General features: G+C 44.0%; 1 protein-coding gene across 1 annotated transcript in view; it reads right to left on the reverse strand.

Annotated features, from left to right (window-relative positions):
* HPSE2 (heparanase 2 (inactive)) overlaps positions 1-19,456 on the reverse strand; it is a 724,439-nt gene that overhangs the window by 8,255 nt on the left and 696,728 nt on the right. Inside the window, exon 11 of the mRNA XM_019953208.2 lies at positions 13,664-13,810. Coding sequence (XP_019808767.1) covers positions 13,664-13,810 — 147 coding nt within the window. The remainder of the gene's footprint in view (positions 1-13,663; positions 13,811-19,456) is intronic.

Raw genomic sequence — 19,456 nt, forward strand, 5'->3', positions numbered from 1 at the left:
CAGACATAACTAGTTCCATCTCCACCACTTTGCGAAAGTGATCTGCCTTCTGTGAACTTAGGTTTCTCTGTCTGTAAGACAGACTAGGTGAACCCTAAGATTCTTTCTGGTTCCTATACTTTTCAGGTGGGTTGCCCACAGTCTAATAGCTAGCTTGAAGCAGAGTTTAAAGCCAAATTCAGTGATCCTGCACAGGTAGAAATCTGATTATGACGTTCACCTGTCTAAATGTTCAGTAACTTCCTGCTGGTCTTAGAACATTCTCCAAGGGCCTTGGGAGACCCCATAAGCAAGGCCTTAGAGGCTCCCCGAGCTCCTGCCCACTGAAGCTCCCCACTACCCACTACCTCCTTTCATTCTGTGTTAAGCTTCCTCCAGTCACAAACTCTCTACTCTCAGGGCTTTTGTACATGTCATTTTGCCTGGAACTTTCTCTGTACTCCCTCCCTGCTTCCGGCTTCCTTTTCTTTACTAATTCCTACCTGTCTTTCAGGTCAGGTGCCCGCAAAGTACTCCCGATCACCTAGCACTTCTCTGTCTCTGCGCTCATCACAGTATCCGGCTTGCTGACTGCCTGTCAGCCTCTCCCCTAGTTAGGAAGACCCTGTGTCGGTCCTGCTCATCCTGCGCTCTCCCGTCCACCAACTCACACAGCAGGTGCTCAGTAAAAGAAGGCCTGGATGTAAATATGTGGGTAGATAAATCACAATCTGGAAGGAAAAGACACTAGGGTGGGAGGACAGAGACTTGAGTTACAGTTCACATTCTGAGCATGACACGTGAAGGTCTAGCAATGTCACAGTTGGCTCTGGTTTGGGGTTTCTAGATTGTTCAGGGAGAGAAGGAGGGAAAGATGGAGTAGGGAGCAGAAGAGAGGGAGGAAGGAGAAGAGAAAGCAGAAGGTGTAAGAATCTGAGTGGTGGTGGGGACACTGGAGGGCATAACCCTTACAACCTCCTAGTTCTAGCGCCAGCGGGCTCGCCCGCATGCCACTAGAGGGCACTCTTGCTCTTCACAACGGTGCCGAGAGCCCGCGCGGAGGCTCCCAGGCAGCGGAGCTCCTGCCTCTGCCCTTCCAGCCCGCTCTCCAGTCCCGGGGAGCCCCGGAGACGGGCCCGGCGCTTGGCCTCTTGGAGCTACAAACCTCAGGATCAGTCCAATCCCGGCAAAAACTTCGTTGCGGTCCATTAACCGCCTCCCACCCCCCCCCCCCAGCGCCGCCATGTGGCTAATATTAAGGAACCATGCGAAATCCGCAGCGATTCCTGCCGAGGGAGCGGCTTCCTCGCCGGCGTGCAGGGAGGGGCCCGCGCTCGTGCGGGGCTCGCGGCGCCCCGCTCTCCAACCCCGGTCCTGGCGCCCCGCCCTCCCGCCGGCAGCACCTGTGTGCGCTTTACAGGCCCCCCGAGGTCCCGCTGCCCCTGGAGGCCCCCTCGCTGAGTTAGGAAGCTGGTGTGTGCAGCTGCCCTGCCCTTTTCCAGGTCAGGGGCAGGTTAGAGCCGGGAGGGAGCCCGGCCGGGTTTGAGGACAGAGGGGCCTTGCTCCGCTCCGTTCCCCTGCTTCTCCGGGAGAGGCTGTGCATCTGGAGTAGCTTAGACAGGAGGGAGGTTCCTTTGAAATGGCCGTGAGAGACTACCCGCTGAGGAGGACTGCTCACAAGTGGCTGCAAGCAGCCTCGTGTCTCCTGGTCCCCACTTGCCCAGCTGGAGCAAAGGCGGTAGGATGCTCATGACCCTCTGAGAGAGCTGCTACTCCTCAGGGGTCACAGGGAAGATGATTTCCTCCCAAGGGAGACCTATGTGCTTTTTGCTCTGCCTGAAATCTGGTAGACTGTCAAAAAGCCTGATGTGCCTTCCAGGCCCCTTTGAATGTGGCCTCCTCCACCCCAACCTTATCTGAGAGCCCCAGCTGGAAGAGGGGCACGTTTTTGGCAGCTTTTTTTCAGCATGCGACATCTCAGATTTATTCTCTGTGCTGCAGTCATTTCACCTGCTAAACTAATTGTTCTCTTTTTTAAAATTTTCAGTGGCACGTGGCTCAGTGCCTTATTGCCCAGGATAGTAGTTTAAATGAATTCTTGTCGAGTTCCACTCAGTCAGTCTCTATTCTCATGTGGCTGCTTGGACACTCCAGTCCCTTCCTCTGATGTTGTTAAAGAGAGGAGACTGAAAAATGGGGGTGAATGCTTCCTGTTCCCCTTACCCCTCAAAAAGCCCTCATCATATATGAAGTTCCTGGCCACTTGAACAGTTTAAGGTGGATACGATCACTTTCCCTAAGTCCTACTCTTGGAGAGCATATTGAAATGAGGAGTGTTGATCTAACTTCTTATATCGCTCAACAGGGAAAACACTCGGATTCCTTTATGCAAGCAGAGCTGAGGATTTTATAGGCAGGTTGTCAGGGATATAAGCTTTTCCTGTTGGCAGTTAGGTTTGGGAGTCATGATTTGAACTGTGTTCTATCCAAGTCTGTGTGATAATGGTCTAAACCATCATGGGATCCTACCATCTGCTTCTAGTGGTTCAAAATAACTTAGCACACTTGGCAGAGAAGATGAGAGCTTAGCTAAGGAATCTGGATTTATACTGATAGTGTTCATTTCCATCAGATGAGAGGGAGTCATCTGGGGGCACTTTGGGAAGAAAGTTTGATTTTGTGACCATCTCGGAGCCCCACATCATAGGTATATCACACTCAAACCACGAGAGAAACCAGCTACAAAAACCATGGGGGCTTCCCAGGCGGCATAGGGGTAAAGAATCTGCTTTCCAAGCAGGAGAGTGAAAGTGAAGTTGCTCAGTTGTGTCCTGCGACCCTATGGACTGTAGCCCACCAGGCTCCTCCGTCCATGGAATTTTCCAGGCAAGAGTACTGGAGTGGGTTTCCATTTCCTTCTGCAGGGTATCTTCCTGACCCAGGGATCGAACCTGGGTCTCCTGCATTGCAGGCAGACGCTTACCATCTGGGCCACAAACACTTGAAGGACATGTGGGTTCAATCACTGGGTTGGGAAGATCCCCTGGAGAAGGAAATGCCAACCCACTCCAGTATTCTTGCCTGGGAAATCCCATGGACAGAGGAGCCTGGCAGGCTGTAGCTCATGGAGTCGCAGAGAGTCGGACACAACTTAGTGACTAGACAACAACAACAGCAACACTGTAAAGGCTCGGCTTCCCGGATACCTATTCAAATACATTAAGCCAACGGGATAAATACCTCGGTTTTATCAGATTTTGACAGTGTTCCCTCAGTGCACATGAGGAGCACTGGCATACTCTTAAAAGGGAAAAATAAGATGTCTCAGGTGGCACAGGTTCTGCTCCAGGGCCCATAGACGTCAGCGTGCAAGGAGTGTGGTGATTCTGAGTCATTCTTGGGAAGGTCACTGGGGAAGATGTAGGCTGCCAAGTGTTTGCTGGGGTTTGGTAACTGGTCCACAGCTTGGTGCTCCAGCCCCTTGTCTGGAATGAACCAGATCCTGTTGTGGACTCCTGATGCTTGGCAGCCAAAGAAATGCTGACTCAAGGCCCTGGCCCTGCTATAGGGATGAGGTAGCTTAGGACTTTTCAGTTCCTTGAGGCTTATCTTGGTCTGTCACCTAAACCAGAGCCTCTGGAAGATGAGGAGAAAGGAGAAGACAAGGACCTTTACTTTTCTGCCCACCAGAACTGCCTATGTATTCAGCTTCCCTGCCCCTCAGTGTAGAATCAACTGCTCGGAAACATGTTAGCTTTGCTCTGAAGTGCTCCTTCACCAGAATTTCATCTGGGTCATCCAGAACAGAGTGGAAATCTCTGCCTGCAATGAGGGTGCCCATGTGAGTGGAGCTGGGGTGGGGACACCACAGTATTGATGCTCAGCTATGCGGAGAGAGTCCAGCTGCTAGGAATGATCTGGAAGAAAATGTGTTCTGGAGCTGAGAACAAATGAAATCTCTCAGAAAATAACAGTGAAGACGTTGGATTCCTAAGCATCTTGGTTTAAGATGTCAAGTCACTGTAAAATATAAAAGTGTTTTATAATCCTCTAATCTGTACAGTGATCTGTACACTACTAATCTGGGAGTTAAAACAAACAAACAGCAAAATCTGGGAGCCGCACACATCCTTCCACTTAGTCATAGAGAGAGCTCCCAGGGGCTCCTGGCATGTTCACACCTTTGGCAAAATGGCCTCGTGCCTGCATGAAGAATAGAATCTGGGTGAAATCAAATATGCAAATCAGCTGGAATCTTGTTCCAGCATTTTTAAAGGGACAATAGTTCTCAACTTTGGCCACATATTTGAATTAACTTGGGAGCTTTAAAAAAATACTGGTGTCTGGGTCCCAGCCCAGACACTTAGGTTTAATTGGTCTTGGGGACGGCTTGGGCACTGGGGTTTTTAAAACTCCCCAGGTAATTCAAAGTGCAGCCATGGCTGAGCAGCAGGAGCTGATGAAGAAACAGTGGGAATATGTTTGCAGCTGGGGCAGGGGTTGGCGGGGGGCAGGGAATCAAATAGCTTTCTAACCATTACATTCTGAATTTATTTTGAATAAACAGATCTTTTCTTACTCTTTTGGAGTACCATGTAAGAGGCCACATTTTAAAAACTAAAACAAAGATGTGAACTTTTCAAAGGCGAATTTCTTGTTGAATAGTCAGAAGTGGGCACTTTTGCTATTTCTGCAGAACTGCCTCATTGCATGCCTTCCCTGTAGTGAGTTCTCTGGTGGGATGAACGTGCTCCTCAGCATGGACCAGGGACGTGTGTGTGTGACTTTACAGCAGGAATTCAGGACCAAAGCCGATGGAGCATTTGCACAGATAACAAACTCTGCGTTTCTTCAGCACTGAAAAGAAAAACTGCTCTGCTTGAAGGACAAAGTCTCTAAAGTCATGTAGATTTCTCTCGGGTCTTGGGCTGTGTCACAGAGAGCTCCACACAGACCAGTAGTGGCTCAAGCTCTCTTCAGGCAGAAGGAACTAAGGGGTTAAATATATCAGTCAGTGCCCTCACTGTATTTTCCAGATATGTATATAATTATTTACTTAGGTAATTCTGTGTATGTTGGCTATAACTCTTTAGGAGCCACCAAACACCCTCAAATAAGCACAAGGGTGAAAAGAATCCAAACTCCTCTAAGTTTTGATGAGTAAGCTTTCACTAAGTAAAATTTGGAAGGCGTATTTCTCTCTATATTTACTTCTCTTTATTTTTCCTACAGACTGACCCTGAGGCTTACGTATATCATATGTATTTATATTTATACTTTCGCAGCATCAATTTCAGACCTTCTGAACTGGAACACTGCTTGGACTTTGCTGGTTAGAAGTATTACCTTTCTGTTCACTCATAACCATTTCATGGATCTCCCCAGTCCCAGGCATCTCTCTTCCCACTCTGTGCTCCCAGTCTCTGAGTCTCCTCTGTGCTCCCGAGGGCCTCTGAGTGGCCTTTCAGAAGAGCTACAGGTAACATGCTTCCATCTGTAACAGCAGGGCCTTTTCCTCCAGGAAACAGCAGTCTCTATCCTCTTTTTTTCCCCCCTGACATTTTAAAACGGACACCTGAAGCCCTGCAGAGGTTAACAGGTTTCCTCACACACTCGCAGCTCCAACAGCAATATTGTTCCTCACATCTTACAGAACATCAAAGCAAATGCCAAATGCATTGAAGAGATGAATATAATGAATGAAGCAAAAAAGAAACTACAGAAAGTAAAGCTATGTAGTTTTCTGATTTCAGGAATATAAATAAACATATAAATGGAACAGAAGGAACCACAAAGCAAAAGATAAATTTAACTATATAAAGAGGGAACACTTCTGCATGTCAAGATAATACCTTAAAAATTAAAGAGTTGGAAAAATAACAAAACGCTGAAGAAAATATTTTAACACATGGTAAACATGATTAGAAAAAATGTGCAAATCATTAATAAAATGGATAACAGCCCAATAGAAAAATAAATAAAGGGGATGTAGAAAATTCACAAGAGCAATAAAATACTAATAGACACAAAAATTTTAACTTCACTAATACTTAAAGAATACAACTTAAAATAGTACTATTCATTATGAAGTTAGGAAAGATTTTAGAATATTACTGTTCTGCATTGCTGAGGTAAATTGTAATAACAAAATATTCATATTTCCTACTTTTCAGACCTCTACAACTAAGCTTGTATGAGGTAAGAAAATTGAACGGTTAATTATAAGAGATAAGGTTCTATGCTGCTGCTGCTGCTGCTAAGTCGCTTCAGTCGTGTCTGACTCTGTGCAACCCCAGAGACGGCAGCCCACCAGGCTCCCCCGTCCCTGGGATTCTCCAGGCAAGAACACTGGAGTGGGTTGCCATTTCCTCCTCCAATGCATGAAAGTGAAAAGTGAAAGTGAAGTCGCTCAGTCATGTCCGACTCTTAGCGACCCCATGGACTGCAGCCTACCAGGCTCCTCTGTCCATGGGATTTTCCAGGCAAGAGTAGGAATGGTTAAAAAGCTGAGAGACTTGAAGCCTAAGGGCAGACATATTGGAAAATTGTTATAAGGATGACATAGATTTCTTAATTTTTCTAAAGCAAGGGTAGAAATGGAAAGAAAATGCGCTTTGGCCACAAGTAAGGAGGATCTTTCCTATAATCAGACTTGACTAGTTCTAAAGTGGGCCAACTCATTTTCAACTCAATTCATGAGATGAAGAGTCTCGTCAAGCACAAACTGACAGGCTTTTTGTCAGGGATGCTATAGAAGTACTCTCAGTACTTTCAGAATTCCCTTTTTTAAAGTCATCTTTTAATAACAGCAGAACTTTCATAGAATGGTTTATTTTAAGAAGAGACTAAATGATCCCAGACAAATGAAGATAATGGAAACCTGCAGGGAGTACATTTGGTTGACCAGTGTTCAAAATTTCCACCAACTAATATCTGCAGTCTAGTACTTAAACACTTAGACATCATGAGTCTGCTGAGATGTATGGAGTAATGGCCCTTCAGTCCCAGAAAACAGGTCTTTATGTTTTGTTTCTGAGTGAGAATTCTAAAAGGTAAGGTTTTCCCCAAAGCTCCTTTTGCCATATCTGTCCACGTCCCAAAATAAATGTGATGCTTCCTGTTAACTGTGGTGGGTCCGGCAGTGGCCAGTTCAGCCCTTAGGACTTTTATTACTAGCCAAACTCTGAGTTTGGAGATGAAGTATCTTAATGTGGTCTGTTCCAGCAGGGACATGAGGATATTTTTAACGTCTTAGCACCTGGGAGTTACTTCAGTATTTTCAGAACCAGTATGTTTGGCTAACATCAAATGACACCTCTCTAAAGGCATGCAGTTAGATGCCAGTGTTTTCCTTTGATACAGGATTTAATGAGGGTGAAATCAAAGCAAAAGTTATATCCCAGAGAGATGAAAAAAATAGCAGTATGTAGAAAAAGGAAAAAAGTATGTTCATTTCTTTGCAGAATAGGCAAAAAGATTCTTGGTTCATAATAGGAGGCTTGAAATTCTTTCAGTTAAAAATTATGGCAGCTGAAGGAGAGGCTCATGCAGGTATGAAATTTGATCATTTAATATGAAAATTATTAGCCTCAAAGCAGAAATATTCTGCACCTCTCTCATGGCACCACCCACAGTCTACTTCCTGTTAGTTTTTTGTTTCTAATAATAGAGCTGAACTTTAATCCCTTCCCCTCAAATGAACCTATTAAACAGCTCTTGAAGGTCAGGTGATGACGTGGCCTGGCATTAAGACAATCAAGAAATATCACATTAAACTTTACATTCAGACTTTCCCTCTAATTTATCTACTTGGGTTTCCTTAGTTCTTATTAGTTATGGGACCACATTCATTAAGAATTTAGCCAGATTAGTTGCCACTGCAAGTTAGAGTGCTGAAGAGAAACAGTTTTGTGTGGCACAAGTAGGATCTCAATCAAGTTGATGAGTGGATGAGGATAGGTACCCTCATTTCCCTGGGAAGCCTCCTCTGACAGCTTCTTTCCCTCTGAGGAGGGGGTCCATTAGGTTTAGGGAGCTGGCAGTGTCTGTGTGCTCTGGGTCAGAATATAATATGCTGAGAGTGATTTTTAGAGACCTCAAATCAAACCAACTTACAGTCACTCCTGGTATTCAGTAATCTTTGTTTGAGAAGAGCATAGAATAAACAGAAGGGAATTCTTCCATCTAGTTGAGAAAAAAATAGTTTTCACTAAAATTTTGTGACTTGGAAATGGAATCTTAAAAACAGCTCAGAGAAGAACTTTTGATGAGGATCTGAAGTTAGGATTTTTGAAGAAAAGTTAATGGAACTGGGATGAGTTAGCCTAAAGGAGAGAAAACTGATGGCTCACCAAACACTTTTCTAATCAACTCATAATGTATCATGAATACATATTATATTCGTAATTCTAAGATGGAATGACCTCAGTGTCATGACAGAGATTGGCTATCAATGTATATGTATATATATTTGTATATTTATATACAAATATATATATTTGTAAATAGTGTATGTTTGCAATATCATTATAATTTTATACTACCTGACTTTTGGGGTAGTGCAGCATTGAATAAAGTACAGTTGACGCAGGAGAACTGGACACTAGGCACTTTCTAGCTCTATCAGTTACTAGCTGTGTCACTCTTCAATAAGTCACTTAGGGCCCTAAAATTCCATTTCTTCAACCCTAAAATGCTTCTTGATGCTGTTTATTATCTATAAAGTCCCAGTCACAGGCACAGCTGGCCCCAGTGTTCTTATAAAATTAAATGTTCAGACAGGATTGAAACTGTGGGCACTCCTTTCCTAGGGGTCTTTAGACATAGGGCATCTTCGGGTCCAGATGTCCTAGTCACAGACAGGGGGCAGGGGAGTGAACCAGACCGCCACAAAATGTTAGCCCACCACAGGTTTCTTAGCATCAGTGTGTCAGAATAAAAGAGCCAGCGTGATGAAAGTTGTTTCCTTCTTTTCCAGTTTTTGGATCATTCTCCCTCCAAATGGAACTGAATATGACACACAGGGAAAAATGCTGGGATCTGACCAAACCTGCTCCTGGTTTGACTTTCCCCTACAAAGTGAGTCCTCCTGTTTTGTTTTGTTTTTTAATTAATTTACTTTTTAATTGAAGGATAATTGCTTTACAGAATTGTGTTGGTTTCTGCCAAACATCAACATGAATCAGCCATAGGTATACATATGTCCCCTTCCTCTTGAAACTCCCTCCCACCTCCCATCCCATCCTACTTCCCCTAGGTTGTTACAGAGTCCTGGTTTGAGTCCTCCTGTTTTTTGATACAACTTGCCTTCTTTGGCCCAACTTTATGTTGCCTTCCTGTTTGTTGAAAGACATTAGAGATATTTATGTCTTGGGAGAGATGATTCCCTAGAGGATGATGTTCATTGATTTGTGATCACATGAGGCATTGGGCAGATTCCCTAGTGGATGGGAGAGCTGCACCAAAGTTGCTGTTAGACTCACCTAGAGGGGGAACTATTACTGTCTTAGGTGTGAATGGCTGGTCCTTCTTTCAGAAAGATGAGAAAGCAGTGAAAATGGCAGGGGAAGGACCTGCAGCTGGAGATTTTTTGGACAGGAACTGGTCTGGTATTACCACCACTTTCTCTTATAGCATCGTTTCTTTGTGTGGCCTTCTGATGGCTTGAAGAAGCTACTCTCCTGGTGACCGTAGAGACTGTAGGCTCCAAAAGTGAAGTGGGAGTTGAGGGGAGGGGATGGACGAGAATAATAGAATCTTAGAGTTTGATGGGAAGCAGTAATCTTTCACCTCAACCTCCCACTGAGTAAGGAATCTTAAAGCACCCCTGAGATGGCCATGTTGCTCATTCTTTGATTAATAGTCTACCTCCTAAGGAAGCCTGTCCTGTCCCCAGTTAAACCAGGCAAGCCTTTGAAAAATGAGCTCATTTTGTGGTGAGCTCTTTCTCTTTTAAATTGTAGTCCCTGGTTTTCTGTCATTTTAGAGGATCCTAGGCCAAATCTGTTTCCTTTCACTTAGAAGTCCTTTGAATATCCAAAGAAAGTCCTCACAAGTTACCTTATTTTTCTTGTCTAAATCAAATCTCCCCATTTTCTTCAGCCATCCCTGAAGAATATATACTCCAGACACAGAACACCCTTCTCTGATCCACATTGCAGTTTTCTAAGTTTCCCTGCTTCTATCCCATAGGGTACAGGGCACTCACTTTTTGTCTGGTCCCTCGAGTGAGAACAATCTCTTACCTAAAGAGTTGAGATTTGAGTGGTGGGTCTCTTGACTAGTTTGCTCACCGAGATGAGAAACAGGAACCTTCGCTGAGGACCTGGATGCCTGGACTAGGCCTTTTGAGTGGCCTCAGGCTGTTACCTATAGAATACCTGACGACCCAGTGCCCCAAGTTCACATGCCACTACCCTTTAAAGACCTGAACTATTTCCAGCCTTGATGGCAATTCCAAGAGAAGGAGAATTACCCCATGTTCTCTACTAATTGAAAAAGTTTGCCAGTATCTCCCTGCTCCTAAAGCCCCAGGCCAAAAGGCCCCACTGGTAGCCTAACTGGCACACTGATTTGCTTTATATCCTCTTCCTGGTTGCTACTGACAGGAGCAGCTACAGGTTCCCAGAGCTTTCCATCCCTGCTCTGAACTAACATGGCTTCAGGCGACAGCAGGAATTAGCAGGCGAAGAACACAGAATCTGGCCCCAGAGGCTTATAAAACAGAGAAGGAGACACCAAAGGCTGAAGTCGCTTCCTAGCATTTCCTTTCATCCTTTCCTGCAGAGTTCGCTGCACTGAAACGGCACCTTTCCTGTGAGACCCGCATCCCAGAACCACTGAGGGCTCCCGCTCTTACTAGCAGTTACTGAGCGGGACAGTGGGACGTGGGCACTGAGCGGGTACACGGCAGTCCCTGTCTGGCAGCCTGCAGTCAGAGATGGCACAGCATGTTCTCTCAAGAATGAGAGAGGCATTAAATGAGCAGTAGCTCACAGGAAGAGGAACCTGCTTGGAGGAGTGAAGGGCCCAAAGTTCCACAGTGAAGCAGTGGCAAGATTAGGGCTGGATTCCAGTTCTGTAGACTTTCAATTTCAAACTCTCTTTAATACAGTATAGGTATAATCATATGTGAGTGTCTGTGGGTATATATATATCTGTATGCATGGATGTGTGAAGTTTTTATTTGTAGAAGGCTTCATTTCACCCATATGCTCTAACTTGATTCTCACAATAACCTTGTCTGACAGGTGAGCAAACTGAGGTCACACAGGTAAATGGTAGCAGCTGGATTTATAGCCAGACTTCCTGGTTCCAGCTCCCTCTTCTTCCAATTGCGTGACATTGCTATTTAATTTCAGTTGGTGTTACCAAATTCCTCTTCAGGACCCTTGTGGAATGAAATTCTCTTTTTTCCTGTCCCTCTCTGACAATCTAATAAAGCCATTACATAGCTCCTCAACAATATGATGGCAAGGTGAGGTACAAGACAGTGTAACTGGGAATGCAGCATATCAGTAGCCACTGAGAGTCACTTCAGTCACTTTAAAGACAGAAGCAGGACAGAAGCCAGGATGTGGGCAGTTCAAACATCAGAGCTGTAATCCTGGAGGCAGGAATGTAGAGTTGGGCAAACAGGGTTAGAGGTTTGTGCCCTTGGGTGATGGAGAAACAAGCTCATAAAATGATGCTGCCTGCCACCATTTCTGCATGTTTCATGGTTTTGCACTGATGCAAGTCTTATCATTTCTTTTTATCATAATCTTAACAAATGTCTTATCCACATATTATCTTAAAAATCTAAGAAGATGCCACTTTTGAAGAACATCCTTAGAGCAGTTCTTCTTCTCTTCATCCCCAACTGGCTAGAGGTCTGAGGTGAGGAAAAGGAAGGCAGTGAGTATTTACTGAGCATTTACTATGTGTCACGAAATTTATATAGAAGAATTCATTTGCTCCTCTCCACAGAAAAAATTTTACAGCTCAAGAAACTGAGGCTCACAGAGATCAAGTAACTTGTCTCAGGACATACAGCTAGCATGTATGTCCTTGGTAGAGCAGGGATTGACCCCTTAGCCTGTTAGACTAAGGCCTTTGGTTAGTTTCTTCCATGCAGTACACGTGGTCTTCTGGACACAGGGCAGGCTCAGCTCCCAATCATCTTGGGTTCTAAAGGACCCTGAACTATCACAATCACTGTTTGGAGTCACCTCTCTGCCAGATGTGACTTTGCAGATCATGACTGAATGGCAGTGCAAAACTTAAGCACACAGGCCTCAGAAGATCAGACCAGGACGGGCACTTTAGAGCTGGAAGGGACTTCACCATATATATAATGAATTTTGCAGATGAGAAAACTGAGGCCTGAGGATTAGGACTAAAGGATTTGCCCAGGTTATTTAGTGAACCAGAACAGCGTCTTGGGCCTAGAATGAAGACCAGAAACTCAGCACGCCAATCGTGAACTACTGGGAAATGGAGAGAGGGGATGAAATACTCGAGAGTTCTGCTGGGATAGGTAGGCTTGAGAGTAATGGACACGCAGCCAGAAAAAAGAGCCAGTCTGTGAACCGAGACTGCAAATAACAAACACAGGGTGGGCTAAAGAGACCCAGTAAGTGACTTCCCAGATTGTGTTTTGTTCCCATCGCATACAGTTGGAAACCAAATGCAAGCCACCAAGGTTGCAGTGAAATGGTGAACAATTACAGCGCAAATAGTTGTGGGCAGCTGTGGGAGTTCAAGCCACCTGCTCCAAGTTTACAGCTTTGTTAAACTTGGTAAACATTAAAAGTGGAATGGGAGCGCTCCCAGTCTGTACAGCACTCATGTCCTTCCTGGGAGGCCTCCCTCCAGGATGGGGTGGCCCAGAGCTGCCTTCTGTTGGTAGAGGTCAGTGCTGCCACAGTCTCTAGATGAGACTGAGGGCAGTAGCGAGTGTCACAGAATCATATAATTACAGAGTTTGAAGAGACTACAGAGCTCCCAGAATAGATAAGGAAATAGTTCCAGAGAGGAGAAGTGCCCAGAGTTATAAAGTTGGGGCAGAACTGACTTTTATTTTTTCTTACAGTATTTTATTTCTTTCTCCAGGTTTTTATTCACATTTATTTTTTATTAAATTAAAAATTAATCCAAATTAATCCCAAATTAAATCTTTTGGTTAAATCCAAATTTTCAATTTATTAGAACTGACTCTTGATCTCTGAACTTCTGATTTTTGTCCAGTGCTCTGTCCTTTAGAGGTGCTCTACCTCACAAGGTTTGTAGATGTTGACAAATTGTTACGGTAGAATAGAACGCTCCCCTGGAAGGGACGTGGTTCTTAACTACCACGTTTCTGGTTGTTAGATGACTGGGGGCACTATTAGCATCTAGTGGGTAAGGACCAAGGATTCTAAATAGCTTGAAATGTGATCATCTGGCATAATGCAGAGTCCTCTAGTCCAGATACCAAGAATGCCCTTGTTGAGATATATTTAGTCCATCATTTGAGTTTATTGTTGGGGACCCCAAGCCTAGAGGGGCTGGGAAGGGCTTGTCTAGGGTGCGAAAGGGAGTAAGCCGTCCCTGAGTGAATGAATGAGCAGCAACCTTGGTGCCCTCAGCAAAGCGGCCATCCAACTCCCTCCACACCCAGTTCCTACTGCACTCCCTCCTAAGCTGTTTCTGGGCTGGCACTTACTTGGACTTCAGGCCCTCCTGTCCATAGGGCTGCAGCAGATACTGGTGCACGAGCTTGTCTCTGAGAGTCCCGGCCAGTTTGATTTTCTTTCTTGATCGGTGCAAGTTGATGATAAAAAGTGTAATGGAGCCTCGCACATAGTTGTGGCTGGTATCCAGAGAGAGAGAGGGAAAGATGGAAAGTGGTCTGTTAGACGCTTCTAAATCATTTATGGGCTGCACAGAACAGGAGCACCCCAGGAAAGGGCATTTACTTCATGGTTCTTGGCCATCCTGGACTTTGAAAGACAGAAAGGCCTTCTTACTGTGGTTTCCTGCAAAGAAGATACCCACTTCCCACCATATGCCTTTTGTTTTTGCTTAAATATATTACAATGATTTTAGAAAACAAAGTATCTTTTTCTGAATATGGAAGGCTGACTGGGGAAAAAAAAGGCAAAATACAGAGAAACACAGAGAAGGAAAAGAAAAGTCCCCCATAATCCAAGTGTTTTAAGATATGATAACATTTTGGTTGACAACTTTCCAGTATTTTTAGTTTAATAATTTGACAAATATTTACTGAATTCTTTGACACATACATATATATTTCTCAGTTTTTACATAATTGGGATCACATTGTTAGCATTTTTTTTTTAAGTTCATGAACATCTTCAACATGCTGCCATGTTATTGTATTATATATTCTTCTACTTATACAAGAATGCTAAGTTCTTCATTCGTAGAAATTTATTTAACTAGCCTCCTCCTTTGGGGATATAGTTGTTTTTAATTTTTTTGCTATTATAAATTATGTGATGAAGGACTTTATTTACATAAACTTTTTGGACATCATGATTATTTCAGATAAAGTGCCGGAAGTTGTAAACACTAGGTCACAGGGGATGCAGTGCATGATTCCTCATCAAATCTGCTGCTTCATTCTCAGCGGGGCTCCTCCCTGTGGGAAGATTTTTTTGTCCCTGCTCTGTTGAGCCTAGAGTGATCACATGGCTGGTGTTGGTCAACGCAATGTGGGTGGACATGTTAAAACCTCTGGGCCGAGGCTTTAGTAAGCAGTCCATATTTTGCCACGTCTCTTTCCCCTCTGCCAGAAGTCTGACAATGTTCTTGATTAAGGCTGCTCTATTGATCTGGAATGAGAATGATATGGAACAGAGCTACAGCTGAGCCGTGACAGATAAGTAGTGTGAAAGAGAAATACATTTTCTTAGTGAAAGCCATGGAGATTTGCAGTTCCTTCGTTATCACGGTATAACCTCGCCTATCCTGACTAATACATTTTGATAATACTGATATTATCTAGAAAGCTTGCATCAGTTTGCTCTGATCACCTATGCGTGAGAGCACCCATTTCCACATATCCCTAAGAACATCAGATATTAATAATAACCTTTTAAAAGGTTACAGTTTAAGGTTTAAACTATCACTTCCCAAACCCAAGAGGTGATAATTGGATTTCAATGTTGTATTAATTTGTATTTTTAAAAAATTCACACTGAGGCACAGTATTTTTCTTATTGGCCTCTTTGCCATTTCATTTCTTCCTTTGTGAACTGACTGTTCATGCCCTTTACCTGTTTTTCTATTGATTTTTTAAAACTATTTATTTATTAAAGATAGTGATCCTTTGTTTTCAGGTATATTGCAAAATTTCCCCCAGTTTTCTTTGACTAATTCCGTCTGTTTACATTGTACTCTGATGTACAAAAATTAAAAACGTTTAGGTAGTCAAATTTATTAACCTTTTTGATTTCTACTTTTGCTGTTGTATCTACTCCATGATTATAAAACTATTCACTGTTTCGGAATCCTTCTAAACCAGTACAGGACATTCAGAAACCTGAGAGAACTACATGCTTGTACGCAACAGCCTTTAGCATTGTCAACAAGATTGCAATGATTTCCTTCTCTCTTGTAGGAAAAAGGACTTTGTTTCTAAGGGGTCCCTTAGGGCCCCCTCTGGATGGGTTAATGAGAGAAAGTAGAAAAAATGGCCTTATCCTGCCTTAAAAGGACGAGTTCCAAGAAACTCGAAGTCAACTGAGCCCAGAGGAAAATATCATCCTCTGCAGAAAGAGCACACCTCAGCCTCTGAGTCACTCATGTATGCCTCTAAAGGTGCTAATTAAGAGTTGAGTGACCAACAGCTGCTACTGCTGCTGCTAAGTCGCTTCAGTCGTGTCCGACTCTGTGCGACCCCATAGACGGCAGCCCACCAGGCTCCCCCGTCCCCAAGATTCACCAGGCAAGAACACTGGAGTGGGTTGCCATTTCCTTCTCCAATGCATGAAAGTGAAAAGTGAAAGTGAAGTCGCTCAGTCATGTCCGACTCTTAGTGACACCATGGACTGCAGCCCACCAGGCTCCTCCGTCCATGGGAATTTTCCAGGCAAGAGTACTGGAGTGGGTTGCCATTGCCTTCTCCTGACCAACAGCAGGTTAACACAATAACTTAGATTTTAAAAAATACGGTTTCCAGGGCTCATTCCGTTATTTAATCCATTTGTGATTGTGTCTGAGACTTGATATTTTAAAAAAATCTCAGTATATTTGGCAGATGAGTTTGGTTTGGGAACTACTTGCCTAGGGTAATCTGTTAAGATTATGTGATTAATTCCCAGTGTATATCCTTTTGGCTGTGTGTCTGATGATTTTTCTCGCATCTGTAGGAGGGTACGTTATTGCATTCAAGGCTTTTTGGATGCCTGCACTGATATTCTGAAAAATTATTAAGTGATAAATTATTAAATGACCCTTCTATTTAGTCCTTTCTCCTCTGGTCTTTCTTCTCAAACCCCTGAAGCATGTGAACCAACTTTTGGAGCTAAATTAGTTCAATCAGAAGACAACGCCAATTTATTTTGAGTGGACTTGTGTCATCAGAGATCTGAAGAAAGATGCTGCTAGCTGATGTCAGCATTTACCATTATTGAAAGTGAAAGTCACATTGTATCCAACTCTTTGGGACCCCATGGACTACACAGTCCATGGAATTCTCCAGGCCAGAATACTGGAGTGGGTAGCCTTTCCCTTCTCCAGGGGATCTTCCCAACCCAGGAATCAAATCCAGGTCTCCCACATTGCAGGCAGATTCTTTACCAGCTGAGCCACGAGGGAAGCCCAAGAACACTGGAGTGCGTAGCCTATCCCTTCGCCAGCGGATCTTCCTGACCCAGGAATTGAACCAGGGTCTCCTGAATTGCAGGTGGGTTCTTTACCAACTGAACTATCAGGGAAGCCGGTACCATCATCATTAAAAAAACACCAACTATTTCCATTGGTGGGCTTTAAGTTGTGTGCAAAACTGAAGAAGACACCATTAACTACAGGTACTCTAGGCTTCAAAGTGTGAGCAAAAATAGGCAAGCGAGGGTACCAATTTTCACAGACTGTGGTAAACTCTTCTGCTAACTATCATCAGACAGCCTTCTCAAAGGCCAGCAGCCCAGGAGGAGAGAGCTGCGTGCTTGCGTTTATGAGTTTCTCCTCTGCAGAGTTAGGGCAGAATGAGCCTTTGGAGACCGCAGAGGAGAAGGGCAGGATGTGGGGAAGTGGTGGGTGGGAGGGAGACCTGAAATCACAGCATTGCTTCAGGGAAAGCTATCTTTTCAAGCTGCTTGGCAGTGGTCTGATTTCCATTTCCATAGTTCCCTGGGGGAGACAAACCAGCACTGAAAGCCAGCTCAGACACCAACTTGCGGAGGCTCCCATAGGGCTCATGGAGCCTCCTCAGGGAAGACCTGACACTGAAGACCCCCCTGTCAGTCCTTTTTGCTGCTTGGCTGGTGGGCAAGGACGTTAAGCAGAGGCCTTTTGGCTGTGAAGACACATTCTTGGCTGGGGAATGCAGCACCAACCTGAAAGTACTATGTTGAGAATCCAGATTCCTGAAGAATGTCCATTCTCTGCCGACAGAAAAATAATCTTGAAGGAGTGTCTGCTCGCTAAGAAAATGGGGTCTTATCGAAGGTGTGGCCTGGAGGCAACTGCTGACCTTCTGATGTCGTCAAGTCCAGGTGGCTTTTGGTTCTCCTAGTTAATGCCCCTTTCTATCTGGTAGAACATCTATCTTGCTCCATTGTCTAACTCACAGTGAGACTTTTTCACTAGCAGGAAAGGCCTGTATCTGGAGTTCATCTTTCCGGCTGTTCTTTTGCGGGCTGACATCTCTGTGTTGCCATGGGAGGAGGAGGAAGTGAGTCAGGATGGGGGCTGGAATTGGAATGTCATGGATATTAGAGGTGAGGGGTGTCATACTGGGAGGTGCCTCTTGACTTATAGATGAAAAACAGTCCCTATTCTAGAAATACTTCCAGTGAAGCTGGGAGACTAGGAAAGGGAAGGGAGGACGATGCTTTGAAATCCATGTCCATTTCCAGTGAAAGTCTACGTATTTGAAAACTGGGTTGGTCCATTTTCTCCAAATCTAATTCAAAGTTTTTGGGTTCGGTAACAGTCAGGCCATGTTTTGCCAAACATCTTTTTCCCAATTTCAAAGCCCCTGTGTATTTTAAGGGAAATTTAATCCACATGTTTTTGATTCATTTACACTTAACTCATCAAAATATTGTTTTGTAAGAGCCATTTGATGTCCAAGAAGCCTCAGGAACCTTTTTATGAGTCTTTAAAAAAACTTCTTCTGAAAAAACAGGAAGTTGTGCTTTGCCAACAATAAACAAACTGGAACCCCAAAAGACTCAATTTTTCTTCAGTGTCCACCAGGCTCCAACTGGTTCTAAACTTGGCTGAGGATCTCAGCTCCTCCCCAGATACATACATTGTGTTAGCAGAATGGTTTATAAAAAGACTGTTTCCTAGTCAAAACCTGTTTGTTCTCTGAATAAGAAGCCTTAGGGTGAGAACTGCTGTGCTGCCAGGTCCTAATTTGTTGGCTCTAGAACAGAAAGCAGAAAAGCACCTGCTAGTGTGGCTATGAGTATCTGACTCAGTTATCCTAAATCAGTCATAAAAGACAGTGCTTTACTAGGTCAGAAACGACCCACAATGTACGAGATGCCATGAGAAGCAGTGAGGTATTTAAGTAGAGGTTCATGACTGTCAGGGAGACTATAAAGGGAATTTCTATGTTATACAGGACAACAGGCCAAAGATCTCTAAGGGTTCTTTCCAAATATAAAATTCTTTATATTATTAATGTTGCTATTTGTATATACATGTGATACTGTAGAACCTTTAGAATTTAATACGATTACACTAATGCAAATAATTGGCAAGAGGCTTGGCACATAGCAAATGTTCAACATATACTTTAGTGCAGGAGCTATTTTAAAAGACCTTTTTTTTTGGGTTATACTATCAATAAACTTATACTTTCTCATCAATCCCCTGTTTTGACCAAGGATATGTACTTTTTGACTGGTCAAGACTGAACAGCATGAAGCTAACATGCCCACTCTGGAATGTTTTTGTGACCTTGGTCTCTTTGGCTACAAATAAACCAAGTGGATCAGGAGTGCTTCCTGATACTACTGTGGAGGGTGAGGGGGCTCAGATAGGGAATATGGCTTCCTACAGAGAGGGGCAGAGACACTTCATCCTTGTGCGCATCTGTCTAAGGCTCTGGACACCCGCTGACATGGAGGAGATCTGCAGACTCAGCCAGCTCATCCTTAGCTAGCGCAGTGTGTCTACTGGGGGCTTTCTTCTCTAATAAGAACAAAAAGACCTTCACCCCAGTAATCTAAGGTCATCGGTGACACAGATTAGTAAAGTTGTTTCTTTTGTTTTTCTTTTTTAATAGGGAGGAGGGATGGAACTGGCAGAAGCACAG

This window comes from Bos indicus, chromosome 26 (assembly GCF_029378745.1).
Source record: "Bos indicus isolate NIAB-ARS_2022 breed Sahiwal x Tharparkar chromosome 26, NIAB-ARS_B.indTharparkar_mat_pri_1.0, whole genome shotgun sequence".
Taxonomy (NCBI): Eukaryota; Metazoa; Chordata; class Mammalia; order Artiodactyla; family Bovidae; genus Bos; species Bos indicus.